This window comes from Neolamprologus brichardi, chromosome 9, assembly GCF_056152115.1.
Source record: "Neolamprologus brichardi isolate AB-2024 chromosome 9, ASM5615211v1, whole genome shotgun sequence".
In the NCBI taxonomy this organism is placed as follows: Eukaryota; Metazoa; Chordata; class Actinopteri; order Cichliformes; family Cichlidae; genus Neolamprologus; species Neolamprologus brichardi.
Window position 1 is genome coordinate 23,523,802 of NC_142112.1, and position 17,901 is coordinate 23,541,702.

Sequence of the window (17,901 nt, forward strand, 5' to 3'; positions counted from 1 at the left end):
CTGAACTTACATTTAACACAGTAAGCATGTAACACACGTGTTTGAACTGTAACATAACAGCACAGGAAAACACATTGCTCGAACTCAAGCAAGATAAGGTGCACCAGTGAATTTATGATATTAAAATTACTAAAATGTCTCATAGAAAAGTAACAGCTTCACACATTTCTGCTCTGCATTAAAGCAAAGCTGAGGAACATGTAAGAATCTGGGCCAAAAGGTCCTTTGGCTGGATGAGCTGCATGTCTCAGAGTCTAGGGCGGTATGGTAGGAGTGACACACCCGCTGGCCCTCGTACCTCGTTTCATGTGTGTTTTTAGTTTGTGTAGGGGTTTTTTTTTATGAGCGAGAAGACAAATGTGCTCCACTTATAAGTTTTCACAATTGATTATCAAAACGGTTAGAATTTCAAATTTGTTTTCCGTGGCGCCATGGGCTTCCTCTCTCTGCCTCAGATGCAAAAGGCTCCCGTGCCCAGGCAGGAAACACTTTTTAATATGTGTGATAAACTGGACACTAAGGCGATTGGTCAAAACAGTTTAAGCCTTAGGTCTGATGTCGGCTCACGTGTTTTTTTCTGCAACTTTCTGGGCATCTCCTTATTTAGAGACGCCACTTCACCCATTACCAGACCTGTATAAAGAGACAGAAACAGAGCTCCCTAAACCCCAGAAATTTCCGACTAGTGATGCCTTCACCGGTGAGACAGACCCTTCCCCTCAAATTCCTTAGAGAAGGGCGTGCAATAAAGTATAAAACACAAATATGTGATGCTAATTATAAGATATTAGCCTTTATTTTCTTAAAAATAAATCCCAACATTTGATTCTCTCTTCTGGACCTGCTTATCTTTGTATTTTAGTTAGAGCTTTCAATAAAGCCGTTTTGAATTTTATTTGGTGCTTTTGAAATCTTCTGTTTTTGTCCAGCTCTGTCAGACACACCGATAATGTGGCAGCTACAGTAAATGCAGTTTGGATACTCGCAATTACTACAGAGACTTTACAGTGACACAAAGACCGATAATTGCTTTTCACTGGGGATATATTAGATCTGTAAAATATCAAAATTATGCATTAGTCTTAAAGCCATTTAATTTTCACTCAAGAGAGGGAAAACAGTCAGCACATTTCTTTCTTATCTCTGAATATAAACAGACATCCAACCAAATGATGAAGCATGAAAGAAATAAAGTGATTCTATACATGTTTGTGTGACACAACTAATATACATGTCTCTTCAGACACAGAAATTACAGGTAAGTATGAATTAATTTAATTAATTATTTTTTTTAATTAGTAAAACTTCATATCATATCCCAGTAATATTCAAGGCAGCTCATCAAAATGTCAACAAATAAATGAAAGGGAGTTCAATGAAAATGAAGTATTCTGAATTAAACTCACCAAATACTGAAATCCTTTGTAGATCAGTCAAAGCAAACCAGTCTTCAAAAGCTTCGAGAAACATCCACAGACATACACATCACTACAAGATGTTAATTATGTTTTTGTCCTTATGGTATTATTTATAATTAAAGATTTTTCTTAAAATGTTCTTTAACTGTCAGTGTCAATGAAATACATAAATTAATTAATACTCACAATACAGGACCTAAATCAGAGCAAAACCCACTCGGAACTTCTCATGTTAGGACCAACTACAATAAAAAAATAATAGCAACAAAATGCAATGTTCTTTGCATTAGAAACATTAGAGAAGCCAAGTCAAAAAATACACAAATATAAAACTGACTCTAAGCTGTCAGTAGCAGGACTTTTATTGTCATTAACTCATTTTTGTTTTGAAACTAGGGCTGTCAACATTAACGCGGATTAATCCGTCATCACGATTAACGCGATTAACATTTTTAATGCATTTAACCCATCTGGAGCACAGAATGAACAAACTTTGGACCCTTCACACAGACACTGCTATCAGGAAAGCTCGCCAGCGGCTTTATTTTCTGAGGAGGCTGAGGAAGTTTGGCATGAACGCCAACATCACCTCAAATTTCTACAGTTGTGCAATGGAAAGCTTGCTGACCAGCCGCATTACAGTTTGGTACGGAAGCTGATCTGCCAGCAGCCGTAAATCACTACAGAGGGTGGTGAAGGCAGCAGAGCACATCACTGGCGAGGCTTCCTGCCATTCAGGACATTTATCTCCAGCGATGCCTCCGTAAAGCACACAGCATCATCAAGGACCACAGCCACCCAGCACATCAGCTGTTCTCCTTGTTACCATCTGGCAGCCATTACAGGAGTCTGTCTGCTCGGACTACAAGACTTAAAAACAGTTTCTACCATCAAGCCATACGACACCTCAACCACAACACTTAAACACACACACACACACACACACTCCACAGGACACACTCAGAAGCTACCTTGCAGCTTCACAAGTACTCTGTTTAATCTGCACTTGTCACTCCACTTTATTGTTATTGATATTTATATTTAAAAAGTGCAATACTGTAATTTTCTGCTGCTCATTCCTGTGCAATATCCCATCTGCCCTCCCGTCATATTTCTTTTCAAGATTTTCCTATTTAATCACTAGTGTACACATATTTATATTTACAGATACATATATATTTAGTCATCTTTTCTCTTTTACCACGTCTCTCTAATATTTTGCTCTTTACTATTTTTCTATTTTTTTATTATTTTATTTTATTATATTTTCTTCTACTGTACCATGCTGCTGAGTGACTGTTGCTCATCAAACACATTTCATTGCAATGTTGACCCTGTGCTAACTTGCATATGACAAATAAAACTGAAAACTGAAACGGCGTTGAGACATTTTAGAGATTTTGAGTCATTCTGCGTTCCAGATGGGTTAATTGCGTTAAAAATGTTAATCACATTATTCGTGATGACAGATTTATCCGTGTTAACGTTAACATCCAGTTTTATCCCCATGTTACATTAGCTTGTGTAATTGCACCACCACTTACTACAGACATTGCTGAAAGTTTGTAATGGGCTGTTAATGTAGGTTCAAAAATATGCATATGTCTTTCATGTTGCTCAATAACCAGCCCACAAACCAGTAAAAAAAATGTTACCTCATTAAAAGTCCACATATACACTATCAGTCAAAAGTTTGACAAACCTTCTCATACAATGTTTTTGTTTTTAAAGAAAAAACACTTTCTACATTGTAGATACATACTGACATGCATACTCTCTGTTTGCTGCACTGCAAACCCTTGGCCTTCTCTCAATGAAGTTTATGATGTAGTCACACACACCCACTTCTTGGTCTTTCCTCGATAGAGGTTATCAGCAGGGGCGTTGTCTCTACCAGGGATGTAATGAACCTTAAACTGGTATGGCTGCAGCGCAAAATACCATCTGATGATTCTCTCATCACTGTCCTTCATTCTCTGTAGCCACTGCAGGGTTTTGGGTCAGGGTTTTCTGGTCAGTTTGAATCTTGAATTCTCTTCCCTGCAAATAATATTTGAATGAGTCAAGTGCCATTTAATGGCCAAGGCTTCCTTCTTCACCGTTGCGTAGAGGCTCTCCCTTGGTAGCAGCTTACGGCTGATGTAGGCAACAGGATGTCTTCCTTAAAGTAGCAGCCCTTTGCTTTGTTGACAGCGCTGCAAAACCTTGCCCTTCTCTCAAAGAGCTTCATGATTTAGTCACCTGAAATGGTTTTCATTTCACAGGTGTGCCTTGTCAGGGTTCATTTGTGGAATTTCTTGCCTTCTAAATGGGGTTGAAACCATCAGTTGTGTTGTGCAGAAGTCAGGTTGGTACACAGCTGACAGCTGTCAGAATTCATATTATGGCAGGACCTAATCAGCTAAGGAAAGAGAAACCACAGTCCATTATTATTTTGAGAACTACAGGTCAGCCAGTCTGGAAAACTTAAAAAAAACTTGCATGTGTCGCCAAGTGCAGTCGCAAAAACCATCAAGCGCTACAACAAAACTGGCTGACATGAGGACCGCCCCACCTCTGCTGCTGAAGACAAATTCTGCTCACTAGCCTCAGAAATCCCAAGTTAACAACACCTCAGATCAGAGCTCAGATAAATGTCACACAAAGTTCCTGTAGCAGACACATCTTGACATCAACTGTTCAGGGAAGACGGTGCGAATCAGGCCTTTATGGTTTGATAGCTGCTGGGAAACAACTACTAAGGAAAAACAATAAGCAGAAGAGATTTGGTTGGGCCAAGAAACACAAGGAAATTAGACCAGTGGAAATTTGTGCTTTGCATGGCTACTACAGCATCCTGCAGCAACCTGCCATCCCATCCAGTTTGCATTTAGTTGGGCAATCATTTATTTTTCAGCAGGACAATGACCCCCAAAACCAGGATGTGTAAGGGCTATTTGACCAAGAAGGAGAGTGATGAGATGGTGGGCCACATGGCCTGGCCTGCACAGTCACCTGACCTAGAGTTGAGTTGCACCCTGTCCAGAAATCCACTGCTGCACCTTTTACTCCTTGGACTCATTCAGTTCAAATACCAGGCAAAGCTTCTTCAGCAATGCTGTCTGACCTGCTGGCCATGGTAACCACATCACATGCAGAGGCGTGGACTGTTAGCACCACAGCTTGAGGTTTCCGAGTAATCCTGTTCTTTCAGGCTCTTCCTGTCTTTTCTACATACAAGACACCCAAACTACAAGAGACGCATAACTATCTAAAACTAAAAATTCCAGACATGTCATATGTATCTGTGAGGTTGTTTGGTTTATGTGTGCACTAGTTTGGCTTTTCTGTGTTATTTGTCGCTCCTTGATTATGTCTGTCTATGTAGTGCCCTTATTGCAGCCTTCCAAGTCATATTCAGCTGTCAGTCTGTGTTTTATTTTTTTTTCTTTAGCTTGTGTCACTTTGCGGCTGGTTTTTCATCTCCGCGTTTTACTTTTTTGCTGCCGTTGTAGTCATTCAAGTCTCCTTTTTGGTTTTTATTTTTTCATCTAACATTTCCAGGTTTAAATATTAACTTTAAACAAGTAATAATTAGGTAGAAGAAGATTTCCCCTGGTTAAGAAACCAATGAGCTGGGTAAAATCTAATTCTAATTCAGCCTTAAACAACAAATAATAGCAATAAAATAATTTCTGAACCACAGAGAGCAGTACCCACTCAGTACTTTGGGGAACTGTGGTTTGCTGAGGTTCAGATATCCGAAGTACGATAACCGGAAAGGAAGAGCTGAAAGCAGTTTTTTAGGCCGTGATTCATGTGTGATCCTCTCCAAACATCACAGATCACACCCTGTATTTTCACTTCCCGGCAGACTCGACAGTCAGCTGTCATACGCTCGCACTAACCAACACATGCAGTAAAAGGCGTACGGACTAAAAATACGTGTACAAACATTTAGAAGATTTATCCTATAAACACAAAATCAATGTATAAAAATGTGAAAAGCTACTCATTGTTTTCTTGTCTTAGCATATCTGATTATGTGAGCTTTTTTTTCTTTGTTTTTTACACAATCGTTTGCAAATACCACCCCCTTCTCCCCCTATGCCGATGGTACGGTCCAAAATGCGGCGTCATATGACTCGCTGACTCACCGAACGACCTATAAAAACAGGCTCTACGTGCGTTTATTCACTATTTCGTCGTTTTTCACAGCCAAAAACTTGTCAAAATGCCGATGTGCGGAGGGCTGACCGATGCGAAGCAGGCTGATGAAGAAGTTCAGAAGATCTGTGATGCAGTGAGTAGAAAAGAGAGATTTTACACTTAAAATTTTGTACACACGGGGCCTGTGCTTCTTATTGATGTTGCTGTCATTGTTATTCAGATGAAGCCTCACGCAGAGCAGAAAACCGGGAGAAACTTCGAGGTTTTCACTGCAAAGAACTACAAAACACAGGTCGTAGCTGGGACCAACTACTTCATTAAGGTAATGTTTGTAATGCAAGCAGTGAGCTCAGTGGAAACACTGCAAAGCTCCGAGGTCTTGCATATAATAAAATATCATCAATAAGAGCATTAACTGTAGATAATCTGATCCATCAAGTGAAAACTAACACGATTATCAGTGATTTTCTTTCTTTACCATCTCTAGGCTTATGTAGTTATGTGGTCATATATAGAAGTTCATGCAAACCTTACACTGTTGATTTTCTAGTCTTAAGTGTCATTCATCACAGCTGATGCTTTTAATCTAAGTTTTGGTTAAATGTATTTAAATTTTGAGAAAAATATGCAAAGGAAGATGAAAGTACATGTGTGCTTCACACACCTAGTGTTAATGGGCAAAACAAGTCATTCCAGTGCTTCCAGTACTTGTGTATGATGGCTTGGAACACATTTGCACAACACTCCCCCAGAGCTTCAATAAAGTCTCACAAGCACAAGCAGCTTTATTTTCTTAGTCTAATATGACTCATCCGTGTTTTTGATCACTCGATCCATAGTCCACTCTGTAATGAAGACATGAACGCCTCCTTTCCTACATGTTAGCATGTTGTGTGGTCAGTGTGGCTTATATTATCACGAGTACTTCTATGTTCACATTAAGTATCTCTTCTAACTTTTCCTTGCACTTCCTTGCAGGTCCATGTGGGCGGAGAAGAATGCGTTCACCTCCGTGTTTACAAGAAACTCCCGTGTTATGGAGGAGAGCTCGAGCTGTCCAGTGTGCAGCACCCAAAGAGTCACGATGACAGTATTGAGTACTTCTAATGTGAGAACGAACCAGCCAAAGCATCAGTGCCTTCAGGCTGTAGTCTTGTAGTAATCTATTAATAACCTGCCTCTTGACAAACATGTGCAGTTTCCTTTGCTTATATGTAACAATATACTGTAGATGGTAGATGTAAGGTAAAGTGGAACGCTTTTATACAAGATGCATAAATAAATGAAGCAGATTTTCTTCTATTGTGGTGTCTGATTTGTGAAATGCCTGCAACCCCAGGAGTGGACTGTATTATCTGAAAGCAAACTCATTTCTCTTTCCTAACATAAGACACATTTGCAGTATCTTTAGTAAATGTGGCAGCTATAGACATGTCTTGCACAAGTGATTGATGGATTTTAACACACAATGTTTGTGTTCAGACCCACAAAAACATTTTTGTAGCAATAATCATGTCAGACTGAACTCTGAACACATTTTTTTAAAATTTTTTTTTTAAATGACATCTTTTGGAAAGTTATCTTTCTTGCTTGCCCTCCTTTTTCAATGCTTACCTGAAAGAGACCTAATACACAGTTCAGTCTGATATGAGGCAGGGGTCTCTTATTGATTTAAATCAACTTTTTCTACTTTTAGGATATGTTTTGTTCTTTTACACTAATCAATAGAAAGTTGCTCAATTTTCTCCAGTGCTGAAACATTTCTGTCCTGATGGGAGTGATTCTTGTGCAATAGTCTAAACATCTAGAAGGCTCAAGGGTCACTGAATGGTTTAAGTTCATAAATACTGTCAGTCATTTGTTATACATTAAGTGGATCTTGACAGTGCTTTCCAAAAACATTGTTAAAACCCCGAATTATGAGAAATTATCTTCTAAGACTGGTGTTTCAACCTCCAATGGAGCTCTGTAGGTTTGAGGATTCATGATCAAGGTGAAGTGAAACTGCTGGCAACGTGTGGTAGCCAAAATCGTACATTTGAAATGTAAGACGACCCATGCTACCATGACATGCTATTCCATAGCATAGGTAAAGAAAAACTTTCGCTTTAAGATTTCCAGTTATTCAAGTTTTCAGTGGTCCAAAGTTCACAAATGAACTGTACATAACACACAACAGTGTACAGGGAAAATATGATTTAAGTAATCTTAAATGACAATAAGTCACATGCTGTATTTGAACATGTCGAGACTGTCGGGCAAACCTCAAATCACACTTCCCAACTCTGACTTGGAAAAAAAAAAGGTGGTCAGTGGGTTGTCAGCAGTATTTTGTTGGCAGACTTTGGCATTAGTCAGCCTACGATTGTTTTTGTCTTGTGACTGACATTCGTCTTTGTTAATCACACGCAATGTGATCCCATTGATGACTCAAGTTGCAGATATTTCACCATAGTCTATGCAGTCTGTGTCTACAAACATATTGTAAATATGCATCAGATTAAAATGACACGCTTTAGATTGATTTTCTTGTGGAAAATATTAAAATCACACTGTTCCTCTACTAGAAAATACAAAAAAAGGTTTGCACATGCTTTGTGGCACTGTTTGCCACATTGGTTGGATTTCTTGCAAGAAATAAGAGGGCTATTGGCAAAAAGTGTAGAGGGTGTTTAATTACAAAGCTCTAGGTGCAGATGGATTTTACATTAAAAAACACTGATTATTCACGCTTTATACATTTACATTAAGTCATGAACAGTCAGCAAGATTTCTTATTAAAAGAAGCACAAATATGACAAAAGAAGCGGCACTGCAATAAAATAATCACAGCAGGATGTCACAGTACTGAATCTCACTGAAAAGTTGGACATATCAGAGTGTATTTTTTATTGTGTATTCATTGACAAAAGACTCATTGTGATTTCAAGAATAAAGTTAATTCAGTTCTCTTGTTCATAACAACATACATCTTTGTTGTGAACTATTTGCAAAGAGTCAAGGTGTCTGAAAAAACTACAGTGAAGACACGTATCACAGCAAATGGATGTTCCCCCAAATGCTAGGTAAAAGCTACACAAAATAATATATAATACACAAGTTAAAGAGACAAAGAAACAGCAAAGTGCAAAGAGAGCCTCCACTGATCCTGAGACCGTCTGCAGGTCCGTCTCTGTCCTCAGATTCCAAAGAGAAAAAATGTCTTCAGGTCTTAACGTTCTTTGAGAAATGTCCAAGCTATTCTTTGAAACATGTGAGCACTGCTGTTGAGTCTCTGTTTCACAACCAGAAGTTACGTTCCTCAGAATTAAAATGTGACAAGTAGAAATTGTTGGTCTTTAGCCCCACGACCCAGCTGCCATAGGCAGAACCTGGATTCATTGTGAAACATAACATCTCTCAGCATGTTCATGTTCAGTGCATGTGTTGCTAACATCATTGCAGATTGTCTGGGTAGAGTGGCATCAACCAAAACTTTGCAAATCTGTAGCAGACTGCTCACGGTTTCTAAGTGCTAACAGTGACAGTACGGTAACGGTCTGCTTGTGGTGCCGTCTTCTTAGGACACCAACGTCTCTGCTTGTCTCTGACATAGAACTCAGTCTGGAGATGGTATTAAGGCTCACTCAGAATAATTTTGCATATTGGTTTTGTGGAGCATCAGTTTGAAGTTGCCCTGTGGCACAGGCCCTATCCACATCAGTTAAATGTAGTATGCTTGGAGCAGACCTACGCCGTATCAAATTGCAAAAAGACCATCAAATGTTCTGAGTATATATGCAGTAGGGTTATATGCCATACTGTTGGCTTTAGAATTGGTGGAATTATTATTTATTTGTTTTTGTCTGAATGTATTATTGTAGGGTCTACCTTACAATATAAAGTGCCTTGAGGCGACTGTTGTTGTGATTTGTCGCTTTAGAAATAAAACTATAGGTATAGGTAAACATATAGGTATTGTGGGTAATGAAGGAGCAGATAGGTTGGCTAAAGAAGCTGTTAAAAAAGTAGATGTTGATGTGCAGATATCAAAAGTATAGTCTGGAAAGAAAGTAAGAATTTATGGAAACTGACTTGGTCGTAGCGAAGTAAAAGGGAGAGATTTATATAGGGTACAACACACAATAGAAGTTAAGAGAAGTAGAGGAATAAATAGGCAGGAGGAGATGTTAATAAGGAGAATACGAACAGGTCATTGTTTTCCGAATGGCACTCTCCTTAGGATGGGGAAACATTCGACTGGTTTATGTAACTGGTGGAAACGGTTGAACATGTACTTATTATTTGCAGGAAGCATGCCAGTCAAAGGAGAGTGTTGAGGGTAGAAATGGGTGGTACTACAGAGCAGAAAAGTTTGAAAAGGTAGTTGAGAGGTTAAGTCATGATGAAGGAAAAGGAGTGTTTTTTTGAGAAATACTGGACTCATCAAGAGGATCTAAGGTTTTGGAAGCGATGCAACAGTAAAACCCAGGAGATGGCAGTAGTGCAACATCTTTGGATGCAAGCTGCCATTAAAAATGAAGGAAGAAGAAGTTTCTTTGGTGGCAGACAGGATTTGACAAATTATCATTATTTTTTTTTATCAATCTCTTTACTTGTTTTTGGAGTTCTTTGCAAAACTGCAAGTCTCTGCAATCACCCCCCCCCCCCCCCCCCCGCCCCTTCAGATAAAAAAAAACCTGCAGACATGGCATATTGATCTGAGTCAAGTTTGATAGCTTATCTCTCGAACAGTCAGCTTAAAGAAGAATTTGCAAAGCTCATTTTGTTTATTTAAGATACTTTTTGACAGACACAGCTGTGCCACATAATGGAGTTTTGTAAGACATTTATATCAGACTACAGACTGACAGGACTGCAAGAAACACCTCTTAGGTATCGCCCTTTTTAGTCATCTAAAGAAAAGTTCATATAAAAGCATAGGTTTTATCTGTTTTAAAGACATTTAAAATTTAAGACACAATTACACAAGTAGATATTTGGAGAAGACAGCGTAAGCAAACATTTAGGGTCTGTGGTTACACATGTTGCTCCACCTATCATGTGTTAGAGCCACCTTCCAGTAAGTTTCCAGGTCACTTATCCAGTACACGTACTCGGAGAGGCACCAGTATGTTTGAGACACACAAAACCAGAAAACTGACACCTCTATTTATTTCAGCGGACTTTCAGAATGGCTGAAATGGTATGCGGAGGATTCATGGAGACGAGGGACGCTGATGAGGAAATTCAGAAAATCTGTGATGAGGTGAGCTCAGTGTTATGTGAGTAACATTCAGACTCACATAACACTCAGACACATCAAGTCATTGCTCTGCATTTTACATCATGTTTTGCATTTATTTTGTTCATACAAAGGTTAAGTGTCAAGTAGAGGAAAAAAGAAATGAAGCATATGCAGTTTTTAAAGCTGTTCAGTACAAGAGTCAGGTGGTGCAAGGAGTCAACTATGTCATCAAGGTAATTAAAACTGTGATATTATGCATGTTAGGAATTATTAATGAAAGAAAATAAAGTATTTATGGACTGAGTTACTTGCGAGCTCCAGATGACCTGTTGAACAGATGAACATCTTACTGAAGATCTTCAGCGTTCAACAAGTACAAGTTTCCTCTGATTTGACTGCAGGTACATGTGGGAGGATGCAGCTACCTTGATCTGCGAGTCTGGAAGAAGCTTACATGTTATGGAGGGGAAGCTATAGTTACTGGTATGGAAGACCATCATGACAAAGATCCCATCCAACCTTTTCAATGAGATTACACTTTGTATTTTTGCTGCTCTCTGTCTCCAAGCTGCTGCTTCATGACATGTGCTAAAATAAAAAAATGCAACAAAGCTCCTTCAAAAGTAACAATTATAGGAAATCAATCATTTTAATTATACTATTTCTAGACATATAGCACTGACTGGACTGCAGCTTGAGAGGTTTGAAGCATTAAAAGTTGAATTCTGTAACAACAAAATAAATTGTGTTGTTAATTTCTTGCCAGTTATAAACTCAGGCTTTTACCAGCAAACTGAAAATATGTTTAAAATGAGTCAAGTCTTCATAATAAACACACCAATTGACAGTTTAGTATGACAACTATACATTTATAGGTGTAAATGATACTTGTGGTGCAACGACCCAAAGACCTGTATGTTAGGTTATCAGTGTTTTTTTGTTGGCTATAAATGTGAATGTGGGCATGTGTGTGTCTCTCTGGTTGGCCCTGCCATACCAGCTCTGGTATCTGTATTGGATCGATACTACGTTGGATCAATACTTTTTTTTTTTTTACTATCCCCTTAGGTTCAGTAGGTATAACTGAATTGCATTAGATAAAGTTTTTGGAAATGCTGAGGTTCGGGTGTCAGAAGTAGGATAACCTGAAAGGAAGAGCAGAAAGCAGTTTTTTAGGCCATGATTCATGTTTGATTCTCTCCAAATTATACAATCACACCTCACACCCTGTACTTCCACTTACTACCTGTTGTGCCAAAAACTTCCAGTGTTTCCGTGTTTTGTTTTGTTTTAAAATGCGTAATTTGTATGTTTGCAAATACACTTTGGTGAACAGGGTTTTATTAGTCCGTTATTTATCCAGGTAAAAAAATCTCATTGAAATGAAAAATCTCATTTTCAAGAGAGACCTGGTTTACATAGGGGTTATATATAAAATGTAAAAATGGCCTGTTTTTCAGGTATCTGTATAACTCTGTGTTATTGTATTTACATTGTAACCGACCGTATGTGTCCACTTAAACTATGTTTACAGAACTATTGTTATATTTGTTGCAGTTTCTGCTGTCCTCTTGGCCAGATTACTCTTAAAAAAGACACTTTTAATGTCAACGCGAGATTATTTTTAACTGGATAAATAAAGGATATATAAAAGTCAGTGCCAAAAACTGATTGCGGATTCTACCTTGTTACAGAAATGTTGTTTGTGGCTCAAGATGACTTGATATTATTCGTGAGGGCAATGTTCAGCACAAAGTTACACTGATGCGTGAGGGATACATTTGACATATGTTTTGCATAGAGCAACAATTTATAGCAGTACAGTAATCAGTTTCTAGTAAATACTGGAAATCGAGCCTCAGCTCAGACTAACCCACACATGCAGTAAAAAACGGACAAAAAAATGGACAAAAGTAATTATTTCCGTATGTAAGTGTGCTTCTTTTTTTCCCCCATAATTTTGGCAAATACCGCCCCGCCCACAAGCCCCTTCTCCCTAAGATGATGGTACGGTCCAAAATGTGTTTATGTGGGGTTTTTTTTAGCCTACAAACAGACGCATCTCTTTCCGTGCGCTGGTCCAAAATGCGGAGTCTTGTGAATTGGCGTGTGTTTATAACCTTTTTGGTTGTTTTTTACCAACAAAATGTTGTCGGAGTAAAAATGATCGGAGGGTTGACCGAGGAGAAGCAGGCTGATGAAGCAGTTCAGAAGATCTGTGATGCAGTGAGTAAAAAAGTGAAATTTGACACTCGCACACACGGGGCCTGTGCTTCATGTTGGTGTTGCTGTTATTGTTCTTCAGATGAAGCCTCTCGCAGAGCAGAAAACCGGGAGAAACTTCGAGGTTTTCACTGCACAGAGCTACAAAACGCAGCTCGTAGCTGGGACCAACTACTTCATTAAGGTAATGTTTGTAATTCAAGCGTTTATGTGGTAATGTCAAAAGATTTATTCTAAAGACACTTCTTCAGCTAAGAATCTAAAGGTAGAAACACACAGACGCTGCAGTTTTTACTTGCAAGGGCATGATCACAGAACGCTCACACCAGAGTGGGGGCCCTGTGATGTGCGCTCTGTCTCCTGCACCTGCCTTTATTTATATACAAAAGTAATACAACAGTGAATACGTCTATTCATTAACAGAGGAATGTTAGTATGTAGGGAGTGAAGATAAAAGTGGTTCAGGTGTATGTGTGTGTGTGTTATTCTGAAGGACGTGGCCCCTCTTCTTGAAGATAAGAGCTTCCAGCTCCCCTCTTCCTGGCAGGAGTGAAATGATAACAGCTTGCTCAGCTATTATCACTGTGAGAAAGAATTTATAAAGCAAGTCTTGATTCCAACAACAGTCTAAGTCATAAAAGGGTCATCATGCAGTATTCTATAATATGCAAACTTATATCACTAAAAGATTATACTGACTACTAAGTACAATTTTCTATTGACAGGTAATTTATATGGAGGTTCATACAAAACTTAAACTGTTATGGTTAAAACTGTCACAGCCATAACAGAGCTCAAAAAAATGTTCTGTTTGTGAACACTAGCCATCATGCACTATGTAGCCAAAGAAGTGGATGCCCCTTTTCCACATTGTAAGATAGTTTATTTACTTTCCAGCTCTTTAAAACTTCACAGCAAAATGTTGAGGAAAAGCACCGAGTTTTTTAAATGGACTAACAATGAGGTGGAGTTATTGCTGCGAGTAACACAAAAGTACAAAGTTGCAAAAGCGAGTGAGAATGAAAGAATTTGAAGAAAAGCTATCTGGAGCGTGTACAAACTGATATTAATCTTTAATAGGGCTGTCAAAATTGATAGCAAACAAAACTACTGCTGTGTAATGCCCTCCGTCATCTTAGTTTGTGAACACTAGAAACATCGTGCACTCTATATAGATGAAGACGTGGATTCTCCTTTTCACATCTTAGCATGTTGTTTGGCCCGCAGCTGTGGCTTACTTTACCACAGCTGTGATAAAATGATCAGGATTACTTCTATGTGCACATTAAGCATCTCCTTTAAGTTTCCTTGTATTTCCTTGCAGGTCCATGTGGGAGGAGGCGAATATGTTCACCTTCGTGTTTACAAGAAACTCCCGGCTTATGGAGGAACGCTCCAGCTGACCAGACTGCAACACCCCAAGAGTCAACATGACACTATTGCGTACTTCTAATGGGAGAACGAACCAGCCAAAGCATCAGTGCCCACAGTAGTCTCATTGTAATTCATTAATAACCTGCCTCTTCATGAGGGGAAAGCTTTCCTTGTTTCCATATAATAACATACTGTAGATAATGGAAATAAGACAAACTAGATCAGTTAAATACGAGGTGGGTAAATAAATAAAGCAGAATTTTTTTTTGTGTGTGTCAGTAGAAAATTGTATTTGTTTAGTCAGCATAAGCTTTTAATGATATAAGTTTATTTGTGATAGAATGCTGCATGATGATCTTTTCCTTGCTTAGAACTGATTGTTCTTTATGAAAACGTGTTCTGATATTTGTATCTGAATCTTCCCACAAGCGATAGTAAGAAGTTGAACAAGCAGTTCTGACCTTACACACACACACAATCACATATGCACATGCTTATGTCACTGAACGAATGTTTTCATTTCTCTTGTATAAATAAAGAAAGCAGGATGTGACAGACCACAAGTCCGTGAGTGTCTCTTACGTGTACGAGCGCTCTGTCACTTGTCCTCGCGAGTAAAGACAACTGCAGTGTTTGTGTTTTCTAACTCAAGTGTCTCAGCTGAAGAATTGCGGGGTGATTTAAAGAAATCCCCTCACAGTGTGTGTGTGTAATTGTAAGATACATTCTGTGGTCATAGGGGCTATTTTTAAAGTATGTGATTGGTTGGGGAATTGAACTGACTCATAATTCACCACTTATGTGACTCACTTCAGAGATGCCATCAGAATAGCAAGGATAACCAGCGCAGTTTCAAAGAAACAAATAAAACATCTACTTTTGTCCATAGTGAAGCAGATAATACGTTTGAAATAATCATTATGCTTTAAAAAGAGCTGTAAAATAGTGAGACTGTCATGGTGAATTGGGTTAAAGGACTCAGGTGCGAGACTTCTTGCAGAGGGACAGTGAATTTATTCACAGTGAAAAAAAATAAGGCAACAGTTCAAGTCTGTAATCCAAAAGGGCAGTGCAGTGATACGGTGACTTATCTCCGCGGTGACAGTGCAGTGATTATCCAAAACTACTTCTTCTTGTGCCCGAAAGGAAATATCTTGTTTTCCTTAAATGTGGTGTGGAATGTTTTATGTAATGTGTGTCAACTGTCTATTCTCTGTTTTTACAAAATAATAAGCCAGCAATTTAAACTTATTTTCTGGTCTGGGGTCTTTATTACAAGCTACACTCATTACTACGCTAGTAGTCGAACCTAACTGGTCCTAGTGTACTGTAACGACTCCAGAAGTGTTTTCTTGAACGTATGTGAGGTAAAGAGACCCCCTGGTTAAAAAAACAAACAAAACAACCTAGGTAACAGGGTAAAATCGAATTCTACAGCCTTAAACAACAAATAATAGAAATAAAATAATGTCTGAACCACAGAGAGCAGTCTCCACTCTTACTTCTGGGAACTGTGGTTTGCTGAGGTTCAGGTGTCAGACGTAGGATAACCGGAAAGGAAGAGCTGAAAGCAGTTTTTTAGGCCATGATTCATGTGTGACCCTCTCCAAACATTACAATCACAGCTCACATCCTGTATTTTCACTTCCCGGCAGACTCGAGAGAATGCAGGAAAAAGGGAATTGTCTAAAAATTTTTGTATTTAAGAGACGTTTAAGAGATGTATCCTATAAACACAAAATCAGACTCCCTCTCTCTCTCTTTCTGTGTGTGTGTGTGTGTGTGTTTTTTACATGACCTTTTACAAATACCGGCCCTCTAATCACCCCATGACTCGCTGACTCACTGAAGCCCCATAAAAACAGGCTCTGCGTGCGCTTGTTCACTATTTGCTCGTTTTTCACCACCAAAAAAATTTGTCAAAATGCCGATGTGTGGAGGGCTGACCGAGGAAAAGGAGGCTGATGAAGAAGGTCAGAAGATCTGTGATGCAGTGAGTAGAAAAGAGAGATTTTACACTCACAACTTTATGCACACACGGGGCCTGTGCTTTATGTTGATGCTATTGTCATTTTTATTTAGATGAAGCCTCTCACAGAGCAGAAAGCCGAGGGAAACTTCAAGGTTTTCATTGCACAGAGCTACAAAACACAGGTCGTAGCTGGGACCAACTACTTCATTAAGGTAATGTTTGTAATGTAAGCAGTGAGCACAGTGGCAACTTTACAAATCTCTTCAATATAAAAACATATCATCAATAAGAGCATTGATGGTAGATAATCTGATCTCTCAGGGGAAACTAAAGCGATGATCACTGGATTTTTTTTCAGCTACACTGAAGCTTCTACACTCTGCGCTTATGTGGCTTTATATTTATGCAGAGGCTCATACAAAACTTTTAGACTTTTTAGCCTGAAATGTTACTTATCACTGCAAAATTTGAGAGAAACCTGCAAAATAAAATGGAAATTCATGTGAACTTCATCCTGTTTCAGCCATGAACAGAACTCAACAAATGTTCTGTTTGTGAGCCAACGTGCACTCTCTATATATGAAGGTGTAGATTCTTCTTTTCTACATGTTAGCATGTCGTTTGGCTAGTGTGACTTACCACAGCTGTGTTAAAATGATCAGCAGTACTTCTATGTGCACAAGGATCTCCTTTAACTTTTCTTGTACTTCCTTGCAGCTCTATGTTGGAGATGAAGAATATGTTCACCTCCGTGTTTATGAAAAACTCCCGTTTGATGGAGGAATGCTCGAGCTGACCCATCTGCAGCACCCAAGACTCAATATGACAGTATTGAGTACTTCTAATGGGACAATGAACCAGCCAAAACATCAGTGCCTACAGCCTGTACTCTCATTGTAATCCATTAATAACCTGCTGCTTCATGTGGGGAAAGTTTTCCTTGTTTACATATAATAACATACTGCAGGTAATGGAAGGCAAATTGGACCAGTTAAATACGAGGTGGGTAAATAAATGAAGCAGATTATTTTCTGTTATTGTTTCTGATTTGTGAAATACCTGCAGTTTCAGGAGCCAACTCTATTTCTTCATTTGTCACACTGAAAGAGGCCAGACAATTGCATAATCAGTGAAGCTAAACACATGTTTATTTCCTAATATGGGCAACAGGTAATCAATATAAAATATGCATATTTTTTGGGAAATGGTGCAGACCTTTTGTGCTCAAAGCTGATGAGGGACCACTGGACGTGGAAGACGTTGTCACTGACCACATTTGGTTTGCTGTCTTTGACCAGGAACTTGAAGTTGTCCATGGTTTCCTGGACGTTCTCCTGATGAAACACGTACCCAGACCCAGATTGATATCGGCTACGAAGCAATAAGGCCACATTAGTAATGATCAAAAACTAGCATTGTGCATTGCGCACTAGCACAGGACAAAGAGGACTGGAGCAGAGAACTTCTAAATTTGAAATCTCGCTCGGACTTCTGGTTTCATTGGATTACATTACTTGGAAAAATAAAATAGCCTGGAA

The 17,901-nt window shown here is 38.9% G+C and overlaps 3 protein-coding genes and 1 pseudogene across 5 annotated transcripts; all 4 read left to right on the forward strand.

The window, feature by feature from the left end:
- The first annotated feature begins 5,539 nt into the window (after positions 1 to 5,539).
- LOC102778723 (cystatin-B-like) lies at positions 5,540 to 6,869 on the forward strand. The gene is made up of 3 exons (XM_006794525.3): positions 5,540 to 5,700; positions 5,788 to 5,889; positions 6,546 to 6,869. The coding sequence occupies exons 1-3, from the start codon at positions 5,632 to 5,634 to the stop codon at positions 6,672 to 6,674; spliced, it is 300 nt and encodes a 99-aa protein (XP_006794588.1). The 5' UTR covers positions 5,540 to 5,631; the 3' UTR covers positions 6,675 to 6,869.
- A 3,477-nt stretch (positions 6,870 to 10,346) lies between these two features.
- Positions 10,347 to 12,327, forward strand: LOC102778423 (cystatin-B-like). 3 transcript variants are annotated; one of them, XM_087846155.1, is made up of 4 exons: positions 10,347 to 10,442; positions 10,729 to 10,815; positions 10,926 to 11,027; positions 11,196 to 12,327. In XM_087846155.1, the coding sequence occupies exons 2-4, from the start codon at positions 10,741 to 10,743 to the stop codon at positions 11,322 to 11,324; spliced, it is 306 nt and encodes a 101-aa protein (XP_087702281.1). In that variant the 5' UTR covers positions 10,347 to 10,442; positions 10,729 to 10,740; the 3' UTR covers positions 11,325 to 12,327. The 3 variants fall into 3 exon arrangements, with proteins under 3 accessions (XP_087702281.1, XP_087702282.1, XP_006794587.1); XM_087846156.1 differs by lacking the exon at positions 10,347 to 10,442 and adding an exon at positions 10,452 to 10,629; XM_006794524.3 differs by lacking the exon at positions 10,347 to 10,442 and having other exon boundaries at positions 10,648 to 10,815.
- Positions 12,328 to 12,654: 327 nt separating this feature from the next.
- On the forward strand, positions 12,655 to 15,015 carry LOC148101436 (cystatin-B-like). The gene is made up of 3 exons (XM_087846154.1): positions 12,655 to 13,020; positions 13,100 to 13,201; positions 14,342 to 15,015. Exons 1-3 carry the CDS (start codon positions 12,796 to 12,798, stop codon positions 14,468 to 14,470), a joined length of 456 nt encoding a protein of 151 aa, XP_087702280.1. The 5' UTR covers positions 12,655 to 12,795; the 3' UTR covers positions 14,471 to 15,015.
- A 1,300-nt stretch (positions 15,016 to 16,315) lies between these two features.
- LOC148101437 (cystatin-B-like) lies at positions 16,316 to 17,208 on the forward strand (annotated as a pseudogene).
- Positions 17,209 to 17,901: the final 693 nt, after the last annotated feature.

Coding starts and splice junctions, on each gene's coding strand:
- LOC148101436 (XM_087846154.1), top strand. CDS start 12,796: ATGATGGTACGGTCCAAAATGTGTTTATGTGGGGTTTTTTTTAGCCTA. Junction 13,021..13,099: donor TTCAGAAGATCTGTGATGCA/GTGAGTAAAAAA, acceptor ATTGTTCTTCAG/ATGAAGCCTCTCGCAGAGCA. Junction 13,202..14,341: donor GGACCAACTACTTCATTAAG/GTAATGTTTGTA, acceptor ATTTCCTTGCAG/GTCCATGTGGGAGGAGGCGA.
- LOC102778423 (XM_087846155.1), top strand. CDS start 10,741: ATGGCTGAAATGGTATGCGGAGGATTCATGGAGACGAGGGACGCTGAT. Junction 10,816..10,925: donor TTCAGAAAATCTGTGATGAG/GTGAGCTCAGTG, acceptor GTTCATACAAAG/GTTAAGTGTCAAGTAGAGGA. Junction 11,028..11,195: donor GAGTCAACTATGTCATCAAG/GTAATTAAAACT, acceptor ATTTGACTGCAG/GTACATGTGGGAGGATGCAG.
- LOC102778723 (XM_006794525.3), top strand. CDS start 5,632: ATGCCGATGTGCGGAGGGCTGACCGATGCGAAGCAGGCTGATGAAGAA. Junction 5,701..5,787: donor TTCAGAAGATCTGTGATGCA/GTGAGTAGAAAA, acceptor ATTGTTATTCAG/ATGAAGCCTCACGCAGAGCA. Junction 5,890..6,545: donor GGACCAACTACTTCATTAAG/GTAATGTTTGTA, acceptor ACTTCCTTGCAG/GTCCATGTGGGCGGAGAAGA.